Source organism: Electrophorus electricus, chromosome 15 (assembly GCF_041902795.1).
Source record: "Electrophorus electricus isolate QZ-2024a chromosome 15, ASM4190279v1, whole genome shotgun sequence".
Classification (NCBI taxonomy): domain Eukaryota; kingdom Metazoa; phylum Chordata; class Actinopteri; order Gymnotiformes; family Gymnotidae; genus Electrophorus; species Electrophorus electricus.
In genome coordinates, this window is record NC_137511.1 from 4,138,912 (window position 1) to 4,150,610 (window position 11,699).

General features: G+C 42.7%; 1 protein-coding gene across 14 annotated transcripts; it reads left to right on the forward strand.

Moving 5' to 3' along the window:
* Nucleotides 1-115: 115 nt before the first annotated feature.
* Nucleotides 116-11,404, forward strand: fbrs (fibrosin). Of its 14 annotated transcripts, XM_081697519.1 has the most exons (20): nt 116-518; nt 1,204-1,320; nt 1,758-2,386; nt 2,623-2,805; nt 3,095-3,127; nt 3,249-3,278; nt 3,395-3,443; nt 4,309-4,657; nt 4,757-4,965; nt 5,101-5,378; nt 5,531-5,572; nt 5,790-5,885; nt 6,422-6,505; nt 6,653-6,712; nt 6,813-6,884; nt 7,070-7,232; nt 7,645-7,722; nt 7,992-8,075; nt 8,169-8,385; nt 8,526-11,404. In XM_081697519.1, exons 3-20 carry the CDS (start codon nt 2,087-2,089, stop codon nt 10,087-10,089), a joined length of 3,891 nt encoding a protein of 1,296 aa, XP_081553645.1. In that variant the 5' UTR covers nt 116-518; nt 1,204-1,320; nt 1,758-2,086; the 3' UTR covers nt 10,090-11,404. The 14 variants fall into 14 exon arrangements, with proteins under 14 accessions (XP_081553645.1, XP_081553643.1, XP_081553654.1 ...); XM_081697517.1 differs by lacking the exon at nt 1,204-1,320; XM_081697528.1 differs by lacking the exon at nt 1,204-1,320 and having other exon boundaries at nt 8,286-8,385.
* The last annotated feature ends 295 nt before the right edge of the window (nt 11,405-11,699 follow it).

Sequence of the window (11,699 nt, forward strand, 5' to 3'; positions counted from 1 at the left end):
TGCGCCGAATAACTTTGCACTTTCATAGAAGAACGAAGAGTAAATTTAACCAACAGGCGGCAGTACTGCCGTATCATTAGGTATAACACAGCTGTCCGTGAATCATAGAGGAAAAAAATCGACTGAAGCACACAATGCAGTTTCACTGTAGGGTTATCCACCCAGGGTTCACGTATTGCCAGCTTTTCAAATAACATGAAAATATATTTGTACATCTGCTTTTGACGATCGGGGTTAATCATAACATTTTACAAATTAATTTAAAGTGTGTTCTTGAGATAATATAGATTGCGGCGGCGAGAACGGAGAAATAATTCAACTTTACACGACTCAGTGGATTGCACGGTGGGCCGCGGAAGGAGGTGCCCGGCCTACTTTACGGGGGCTTGGCCGACGCTCCTGTCGATGTAAATCAAGCTCGAGGCCTCGGGGCCTGCGATAGTGTCGTCAAATGGAGACCGGACGAAACGAGCAGAAGCCAGCAGAGAATGATCAGACACATCGGCAAGTTTCGAGTGGTGGGTGCGATCGGAATAACATCTTATGTCACTACTTATGTGAGCCTATACGTAAGGTTGTTTTCATGTTTTACAGACGGTTAGCTGTTGAGGGATCGAGTAAAGATAACTAGTTCATCCCTTTGCTCTGATGAATTCACCTTTTCTCTTTTACTCGTCAAAAGAATGCTAACGTTAGCATAGTTAGCTACCTAAGGTTACTATAATCGTGTTTTGCATTTAAAAAACTGGTCTAATGTGCTTATTGTGCTTGATCGATTTTAATGATTTGGTGGGGTTTCTGTATTAGCTAGGTAGCTAGCGTTTATCGGTAGCTAAGGCAGTAATCGTAGTGTCATCGAAGCTTAGGCAAATTCATTATAGCTAGCTAACCTAGCTATTGCTAGCTAACGTATATTTTTTTAGCTGGTTAGCAAACAGCTTAAGATAGCATAAGATAGTGTAGTTAGCAAATAGCAAGTTAAAGTGTATTGCTGTCCAGCTGGTTTTGTATATAGTTAGCGAGATGTGTATAAAAGATGAAAACGGAGCAGTTTTTTGAATCGTCTGTTTTTCCTAATTTCCTGTGGATAAGGTTTAGTAGATTACGATTGCCTTCTCAAGAAAGATGTTTATATTGAGTGGTACCACTAACGACAGTTAGCAAGCTAGCAATATGATAATTACCTTGCCGTCATTTCTGTAGGTAGCTAGCTTGCTGGGCCAGTTAACCTAGCTAGCTAGCAGGCAGTCGTCACCAGACGGAAAAACTGCTCAGCTTATTTTGGGGATGTCTTTTGGTCGTTCTATTGCCCGTTGCCAGGTTTGTATTAGAGTTAAAAATAAATACTTATAACCTTATAATTTTCACAAAATATATAAAAATCCGATATCCATTTTGGTAGCTAACCTAGACCGTAGCTGTCAATTAATTTAGCCACCTTGCTAACGAACCATTAACTAACTTGGTTTAAATTAATGTTACTTCAGATGAGAACTATTGCAACTACCACATCATACTGTTGTATGGTTTAATAATCTGATGTGAGTGTAGCTTTTTTTGAATAGTCTCATATTGGTTTTTGTTTGACCCCCACAGTTTTATATTATGTTCATGCATTAGTGTTTTCCACTTTCAATACATTTTACCCCGCTGTAAGCTTTATTAGTGAATCAGCCACTGCGTTTTTTTCTGCTGTAAACGTACAGGCTATATATACACTGATTATTGGTAACGTCATGGATTTTTTTCCCTCCTAGTTGAAACTGACAATGTCTTGACACGGAGACAATAACGTGGAAGGGACTATCCTAAAGCATACAACAGAGGTTTTTTTTCTTTCTTTTCTTTTTTTAAATGGAAAACAGACCCACAGAGGAACAGACATGACTTTCAATGGACAAAAGTGTGCTGATGCCATGCGGTCTTCAATGGACACAAAGCTGTAGGCAGGAATATTACCTCCAACTTAATCTTGGATACCTACGTTGGTCCAGGTGGTGTTGGTTTTCCTCAGTAAAAGTAAGGCCCTTCCACAGACAAAGGTGTTGGTGCCTTTTGTACAGACTTTGGTGCAATACGCTTTGACATGGACGGTCCGAGTCGAAGTGGGGGGTTAAGACAGAGCCGTCGCTCCCGTTCTCAGCGTGACAGAGAGCGGCGCAGACGAAGAGCAGACCTCAGACCCTCTTCACCTTCCTCAGCCTCAGATCAGGAGCTTTGCAGAGGAGACTCTCTCCTTGGTGCAAGTGGTGGAGAATGTCGACCCGTCTTTACTGGTGCCAGGCACCGTCCTCCTCGCCGGAGGAAGCGAGAATCAGTTTCTTGCGAAGAAGACATTATCGATGGATTTGCTATAGCCAGCTTCATAAGCTTGGAGGCATTGGAGGTATGTGTAGTTGCTTATTTGTTTGTAAATTATTTTGTTACTATGTTGTTACATATGTGCTTTACACAATAGAGATGTATGAATTGTGTATATAAAACTATACTCTGTCTTTTGGATGATTTATTTCATGGAAATATTCCATGCAGCCTAGATTTTTGCAGTAAAACTTTAATTTATGGCAAACCAATTTGAGTAACATCATAACGCTTGTGCATTGCTGTATGTGTGTCTAATAGATGGACTGTTCTTTGAAGCCGCCAGAGCGAGCTGGTATGTTGGTGGGGAGAGGGAGCAAAAGGAAGAGGGGTCTGGATGAGAATGGAGGGCCTCTCACAGAGCCTGAGGAAGGAGCTCCTGCTACTTACACCACCAGCAATGGGGAGAAGCACAAGAACGACAAGAGAAAGAGAGACTCTAAGGTGGGGTGCAGGACAAGAAAGAAAGGAAGAAAGGAGAACATTTTTATTATCCCGTGTTAACATTGGCATTCCATTTTAGTGTTTATTGAACCTTTTTTTTTAATTTCTCCGTATTTAAATAGTTTGATTGCGATTACTCATTTAGAAAGCACATTCACGTGTTGTATGTCAGGACCAGCAACTTTTGGATATCCATGTATAACAAAACAAATGTGGCCCCTTGTGTGCTTCTGGTTGCTTAATAACACTGCAGACAGAAGTATTGAATCTGAATCTTAATGTCTTACAGGTCTCTGGAAATCTCATGGAGACAGGATACATTGTAAGTGTGTGTGTACACCGCATATGCAAATGTTTGGTATACTGTTGTTTATACTTGAGTATCTTAATGTCTCTGTGCATATTGTCATTGTTCATTTTTCTTCTCGTTACTTTGTATTCAGTGTGACACAGAAAGTGAATCTGGAGATAAGGTGGGTGGGTTTCCCTTATATTGACAACCTTGTGCTGTTAACTGATTGTTCTTTTCTTCTATATTTTTGATTATGAATGTTTGTAATGAATGTTGTTTTTCTTACCTCAAACCCAGGCCTCTGATAACGATATGGAGCCTACATTCATCGTTAGCACTAGAGAAGGTATGTATCTTGCATTGTCACCAAGTCCAAGTGCAAATGTAAGCAAATGGTTTTGCAAGCAGATGCCACTGGACAACACTGCAATATGCAACATAAATGTCAGTTCCAAACTATGGTACTGCTTAAGTAATGCAGCTTCACCACTACTCCAGAAGTCAGCAGCATAAACAGGTCAGCTAGGTGGTTAGTTACCACTAACAGAAATCTGATCACTTTTTTCTATGTTCACAAAGTTAAACATTATCGCAGCAAAAAAAGAAGTGGTTAGTTTTACAGAGCATGACCTTGAATCCAGTTGTTTAATTGTAATGGCTACCTTAGGGTATTCCTAAAGTATGTGTTACAGTTGTGATTTGATGTGCAAAGTTCACACTGATAAATAATAACAAATAATGTTATGATATTTCTTTTGTTTAACAAATAATAATTAAAATCTTTACATTCTCAGGATTGCATCAAATTCAAATTATATAATTGTTAAATACTAAATAGGTAGTGTTTATAGAATCATTCACTTCAATTCTTTCACCACTTTACAGTGTATTCTATGCACTAAAAACCATACAACCTTTTTGTTTGTTTGTTTGTTTTTTTGCTTAAATAACTGTTTTCTCTGTGCTAATAAATTAGGGAAATATTGAATCCATCAGTTCAAAATTGCAACTGCAAGACCAAATTAATTTGTAGCCTTCTAGTCTAGCTTATCTTTGAAACTTTCCATAAATTATTCCAAACTGTATCCATGGGAATGTCTTGACATAATATCTCTGCAATAGTTCTTTGATAGGTCATGTTATCATTTAGCTTGTTGGTAAAACAGAGATTACATGAGACATGAAATTCAAAGGCTGTTTCATTTTCCCAGCTGTGGGCCCCAACCAAGTGAGTGTGGCCTCTACTGTGAGCAACGGCTGCACCCTTTTACCTTCGAATAATGGGCCGCCACGTCTGTCGGTGACACCCCGAGTCTCTGGTTTGGAGCGCAGTCAGGAGAAGAGTCTAGAGCTGCCTTACCCTGAAGCCACCTCTACCTCGTCCTCTCTCCCCTGCCTCCTGCCCCGTTCTCCCACCTCTGCCTCCACCTCGCTGCCCGAGCAGCAGAATGGAGATGCTGGCCCACACCACCGCCATGACTGCAGCCCCCCACGGCACAAGCATAAGCCCTTCCTCTCATTCCCTGGTCGTTCACAACCAGTGTACAGCATGGGGAACAGGTCAGTAGAGTTCGGTGTCAGGCTAACCAGTGTCCTCTAATAAAAGTACCAACCTTGTACCAGGATGGACCAAACATTTTCCTCTTTGGTTTTTGTCAGGAGCAGTACTTCAGTCAAGCCTCCGTCTTCATCCTCCTCCTCCTCATCGATTCGACCACCTACGCCCTCAAATAGCGTGTCGGCTGGCCGAGGCCCGTCTGCAGGAGGTGTGCTTCGGCCCTCCTCTCGACCCAGCCCTGGTACCCTCTTCACCCCTTCTCCTCTCCCTCCGCCACCTCCGCTCCTGCAGTCATCCCCTCGCTCTGCGGGTACATTTACCTATACTACTCTGCATTCCACTGTACTTTATACAGTTGCCCTACTTCACTGTTGTATAGCCGTGTAGCAATCTGTGCACAGTGTTTCCATAAAACAGTTCTCTGATGCTTCTCTGCCGCTTACAGATCAGGACCTACTCCGCCAGGAAATGAACTCGCGCTTCCTGGCCTCCCAGGGAGCAGAGCGGGAGGGCAGAGCTTCTGCGAGCAGCACTGGAGTCAGCACTACTTCCGCCTCAGGAGGCCCCTCTGCTTCCACATCTAGCTCTGGGACCTCCAGCAGGTCCACACAGGCCCAGGCCTCCATCCCTATGGCCTATCAGTTCCATCACCACAACCATCAGCATCAGCACACCCACACCCACCAACACTTCCTGCACCCACCTGCTGCAGCAACCCCTATGGTGAGAAGGTCGCATATGCTTACCTGTGACTTTCTATTTTTGTAATTCACCACTGCTAATTCTGGTCCAGAGAAATAGAATTTTTCTTTAGTTATGCTGATAGCGGTGGTGCTACATTATCATGGTTTGTGTGTGTATATTTTCTCTTCTAGTTTGAGAAGTATCCAGGCAAGATGGATCTGTTTCGACACTCAGTAAGCTTTATGCTTTTGAGCATCATATCTGCAGTGAATGTAACAGTGTGACTAGACACAAAACAAATATCACTGGGCTAAAATAGAAACCCACATCGTATGATGACCAAACTCAACTCGGTGACATGCTATTGTACGCTCATTTTTGTGTCAGTAACTAGATATGCCGGAGTTCTGCTTCTGAGGTGACTTTGCTCTCGTATTGTTTTGTGTTAAGTTTTTCCCTCAGTACCCACCACCTGTGCCTGGAATCCAGTCTGTACTCCCCCCCACTGGACCATTTAGTTCCCTGCAAGGAGCTTTTCAGCCCAAGGTGAGGAATCCTACACTACTGTTTGTATTTGTGTATAACAGGTGACTTGTCAGCAGTACGTCACATGGTATAAAATAGCTGACTAGTAGTGTTGTGTAATAGTATTCTCTCTCTTGTCATGTTATTACAATGGCATGTATTCCCTTCTATTAATTTGAACATATTTTGATTAGTTTTACAAATTTTAATAGTGGTTGACCAATGTTTTTTTTTTTTTTTTTTTTCAAGGGATGATGTGAATTTTTAGAGTGCTGTGGCCAGTGACCAATCAGCACAGATCATTTTAAGAAATCATAGTAGCCTAATGCTAAAATGATGACACTCATGCATATTAATTTGCCTTACATTTAATGAACTGCTACTGACATTAGACATTATCTTTCTCCTAATTTCTTACTTGACAATGAAAACCTAAAAAAGAAGAATAATATGTTGATACATCGACCTGCCAGTATATCAGTTGACCACTATATGTTAATGCATGCTGTTAGATGTACGTGTACCTGTAATGGGTTACAATGTCCTGTGATTGACAGCTTGTTGCCCTCCAGGGTACTGCTCCAGAGATGACTGCTCGTCTGGGAGTTGTACCTTCCCACTTGCAGCCTAAGGATCCCAGGGTAAAGAGATATAAATAATGAATTTGTATGGTTGTTTTAAAGCTTGTGTTCTTCAATATTACTGGTGTGTGTATATCTCATTTGTAGAAAGCTAAAACTTCAACATTAGATTATATATAGTTCTCATGTTTTCTTGGGTGTCCACAGATATCAGACCCATTTGGACCGTCACTGAAAGTCAGTAATGTAAGTACTTCTACTTCTAATGTAAGTAACAAAGTAACCTCTTTTCATTCTTTAATTTTTGGCTACTGTCATTTTTAATAAGTACTATCCACTCAATTTTGACTTTATTCCAATGCTGCAGAAGCCTGGAAAGTGGTGTGCTATGCATGTGCGTGTGGCCTGGATGATTTTGAGACATCAGGAGAAAGTTAAGGTTTGCCAGTTTATTTTCCCATTCCCGGCTGATCATTTGCCTAATGTATTTGCCTAACAAATGCCTATGGTTATTTTTTTTGCAATTTGTGGCAATGATATTAAATAAATAACCTTTAGTATTAATTGACCTTTGATATTGGATATAATTTTTTATCTTCCTATCTATGCTTTAACCTTTGCCAGCTGATGCAGGCAGATCCTCAAAAGCTGGACTTCCGTAATGACCTGTTGCCACGTCTACCTGGGCCTGGTGGCATCGGAGGAATTGGGGGCATAGGAGGACTTGGAGGGCCTTTGCCTCCAACCCACGACCTCACGAGACCTGGGAGCCTCTTTACAGGTGCAGGTACATGCTTTCCTCTTTTACGTTCCTGTTCCTGTATTTGTGCATTGGATGGTGGTTTGTTTGTGTCTTTCTTGTTTGTTTGTGAGATTTTTGTGTTTTTTCAATGAAACTTTTAAAATGTTTTACATAAATCCCTGTCACAAGTAGTAACTAACCTGTTGTTATTAGGTATGACAGAAGCGATAAATTGGACTGTATGGACAGGCAAAATACAGATAGATTCCTTGACGTGGGACTTAACTCTAAAGTAATCTCATATGTTTCATGCCCAAGCAGCATTAAGCGCTGTATTATCTTATGTGTCGTTTAAAATACTTGGAGAGGACCTAAGACATTAAAATACAGAAGAAAAAAAAAACTCAACACTCAATGGTACCCTATTAAAGGGTGTTAAATGAGTATTTCTTCTCAGGTGGAGTCAATCCGTCCTCCACTCCCTTCATCCCTCCACCAACGCCCCATTCTTTCCTCACCCCAGCACCACATCTGGGTAAGAGAATGGACCAGTGAGCTCAGTATGAGCCTAGCTGTAGCCTAGTCTAGTTTTCAGAATGTCATAATTCAAGAAGAGTGGTTGAGTTCTTGGAAGTTGACGAGTGGTATCAAACACATTAAAACTGGATGATAGATGCATTTATCATGGCAAGCAGCTTAAATTGGTCCTTCGTGGTGTACTTTTTGTTTAGTTGCCTTTACATTTGTACACAAGACTTGTTTGACTTTTGTAATTAATGCTAACGTCTGAAATCTTTGTTCTAGATCCGTATGGCCGCTCACCCCCTTTCACACCTCTGGGAGCTCTGGGTTCAGGTGCCTTTGGGGGACTTGGGAGCCCCTCACTGGGTAAGTCAAAAGATTAATTATGCTTGGTTAAAGTTGGTTGACTATATACTGATTACATTTAATAATACGTTTTGTTCATTTTGTTTGTCTTAGCTGCCAGTTCTGTTTTTGGACATAAGGCAGAATCATCTGCAAATACAGTGGGAGGATTAGGTAACCCGCATGATCCATGGAATCGTCTGCATGTCGCCCCTCCTTCTTTCCCCTCAGGGCCCTCTTGGGCCAAAGGACTAGAGAAGAGGGATGAGAGAGACAGGGGTAAGGATATTGAGAGAAGAGAACTGACCCACATAAAAGATGAAAAGGACAGGTATGACACAACTTTAGCTTACTTTTTTATACTGTATACATAAGTGTGCCTAGATTAAAATAAATGTATGCCTTTTTAAAATTTGTACACGTGTGTACTCACAATTGTCTACTTGCCTCTTTTCACATGACTCCTTATAGGGATAGTCTACTGTATGGCCGTCAGCCTGTGCGAATGTCCCCCAGCACCCCATCGCTTAAGCATCGCAGCAGCACCCCTAGTTTCCATGTGAATGGCCTGGGTCCCTTGAGTGGGGGTCAGTCTGATGGACAAAGCAGGGAGCGTGACCGTGAAAGGGAAAGAGAGCGAGAGGCAGAGAAGAGACAGCATTCACTTTCAGGCTCCAGGACAGCAGTGGCAGCCTCCTCAGCACCAGATCGACCTCGTTCGTCAACTTCATCTGTTCTTGCAACCCCTCCTCCGAGTGCCCCATCAGCACCCTCCCCTCTGGACCTGTTTTCCAGACAGCCACATGCTCTCAGCTCAGAACCCTCTCACCCATCCCAAAGAGAGAGCAGTGGACCAGCCTCTTCCTCCTCCTCTATCAGTTTACTTCCAAACAAGAAGCCTGATCGGACCACGACTCCGGTTTCTAAGCCACCCACGGGTCTCCCTACTGGGCAGCTTCATGCCCCAGTGAAGGTCAAAGAGGAGAGAAAAGAAGAGCCTGAACCTGTGCCTATCTCTTTACCACATCCAGCTGTACCGCCTCATAGCTTTGAGAGGCCCAACAGTCACCACACTCACCATCCTTCAACCCCTTCTTCAACCCTTTCGTTGACTCCCACATCTGGAGTGCCTCTTCCCCCTCCCACCCCACATCACCTCTCTCTCCTGGATCGCTCACGAGCAGCTGCCATTGAGGCTTATCTGGGTGGAGCCGGGGGCTCGCCCGGACTGGTTCCAGCGGATCGGTTTTCAGCCCATCCACACACACCGCCTCAGAGCCACACGCAGGCCCCACACAGCTTCCCCTGGGACCCCTGGAGAGAGCTCGCCGCCCAGCAGCAGCAGCAGCAGCAACGTCGAGAGGTCTTGGCCTTGCGGCCAGATCCCCATCTTGCGCTTCGCTCTGACCCGCACTTGTCCCGCCTTCTTCAGCATCAGCACGCGCGATACCTAGAAGCAGAGAGAGTGGCGGCAGTAGCGGCGGCAGTGGCAGCTAGTCCCCATCACCCACCTGCACCTACCTCTACGTCTACTGCTTCGTCCTCGGCGACCCGACCAGAATTTGGATTGATGTCTCATCCCTTTGATCGCCCTCATCAGGTCGGTGCTCCTGGTGGCGGGTTGCTGGATGAGGAGCAGCGTGCCCAGATACTGCGGGAGGACTTTGAGAGGGCGCGGTACTTTGGCATGCATCCACACCTTTCAACGCCTCACCTGCCTAGTCCGTCTCATGCAGCCCACCTTGAGCAGCTGCACGCAGGCTTGCTGTCTCACTCTCAGCTTCATCCTCCTGGTGCATCTGCACCTTCATCGCATCACCCAAGCCTCTATTCTCGCTTGGGCCCCTTGCATTCTCATGTTCCCAATGGAATTCTCACCAAGACACCCAGTCTGGTTGGGCCATTGTCAGTCGGTGCGCCTCCTCCGCTAATTCCCTCTGTCACTAGGGCCTCCACCCCACCTCGTACTTCCAGACTTGGTGGGGCTGGAGATTTGACCCTGTACAGCACACACAAGGATGGCGAATCCAGATAGTAGTAGGAAAGTCTAGAATAGGTGAGGAATTTACTGCTCTTGAACTGCTCTTCGTACAAATGGAAGTTTGTGCGGGAAGCTCAACTTGCTGAAGCTAAAATAATTGTACACAAGTGTTAAGATGACCTGAGTGGAGGGCAGAGAGACTTCATAGGGCTGCTCAGTATATTTATCCACTGTGGTTATATTGGTGCAATTTAAGGTACTCTTGTTTTTTCCTTCTCCTGTGCTTTTTGATTTATATTTAGGGTTTTGTTTCTCAAAGAGGCCTGTGGATGTTTAGAGACTAATGGATATGTACTGTTATATGAACAGATGTTTGTAGAAGCCTTGTGGGGCCATCTCCAGGCTGATGGCTCCAGAATTGTATGCAGAGATGAAGTTTCATTTTAACACGCTGGTTACATATCTATTTCCCTCTATGAACTCATGGCTGTAAAAACAAGCCTGCTATAGAGATTGAGATCTGCTTTTAGGATGTGAAAAGAGGAGTTGGAAGAACAGCTGAAGTAGTGCTTCTCTCATTGTTTAGTATGTACTTTGCCTGTAACTGGAGAAATAGCACTGTTGGGAAGTGAATTTAAAGAAACACATCTTCAGCTTTCTACTCTTAGTCAGCCCACAGTAAGTCAGAGGCACAGCTTCCATTACAATTAAAATGATCTGCAGATTTATTTTATTTTAATCTTTAAAAAAAAACTATTAACTGTACATCTTGTTTGATAATATTTTAAAATTTAAAAGGAAAAATCCATTCTTGTACACTCTGACTCAATACATGAGCTGGGGCAGAATACAGTAGACTAGTGATATTGCTTTTGTAATTATTATTGTTAACATTAATTACCTTATATAATAAACATATTCACTGTTTGTTATAATGTCATTGTTTCAGGTCTCACCAGTTGCACTCCCTTGTTAGAACAATGATTATTTTCATCTAGGAAACGGCACAGTCAATCTGCTTCAAGAAAGTAAGGATATAAAATGCCAGTGAACTGGGTTTGTAACCACCACAATGCCTGTTCCCCATGCTTTTGGTTGATGAATGTATGTGTAAATGTAGAGATTAATATGAAAATCCCCACATGGACAAACATCATCCACAAGACACACGGGGTGGGTAGGGGGTATTCACTGGACAAAGTGTGCTGGTTTTGTACTTGAGAACAGCAGGTTTGAAGGGACTCTTAACTTAAGTACAGGATATTCTGGGTTAATTATTTGAGCAAAAACAATTTTATACCTTTTAAATATGTTCCCCTTGAAAAGAAAGCAACAAAGATTAATTATTAAACAAATTGTTGGTTATTTACATGTGTCTTGGTGTATTGCCTCATTGTAGCCTACTCAAGAGTACCAAGTATTGCATAAAAATCACAAATTTCAGTTCATCTTAAAACAACTTTTTTTGCAAGGTGTTTGCAAGTTAATCTATTTTGGATCCAATATTTTGAATCATTTGTTTTTTTTAAAATATGTGTAATAAAAGCTAAACCTAAAATAGATACTTTAAAAAGATTTGTCAGTTATATTTTTCTCCAGGACAGCAGTAACCATCCATGCTCATAAAGCTGGTTTGCCAGGCCAAAGTTATACCTAAATGTAAG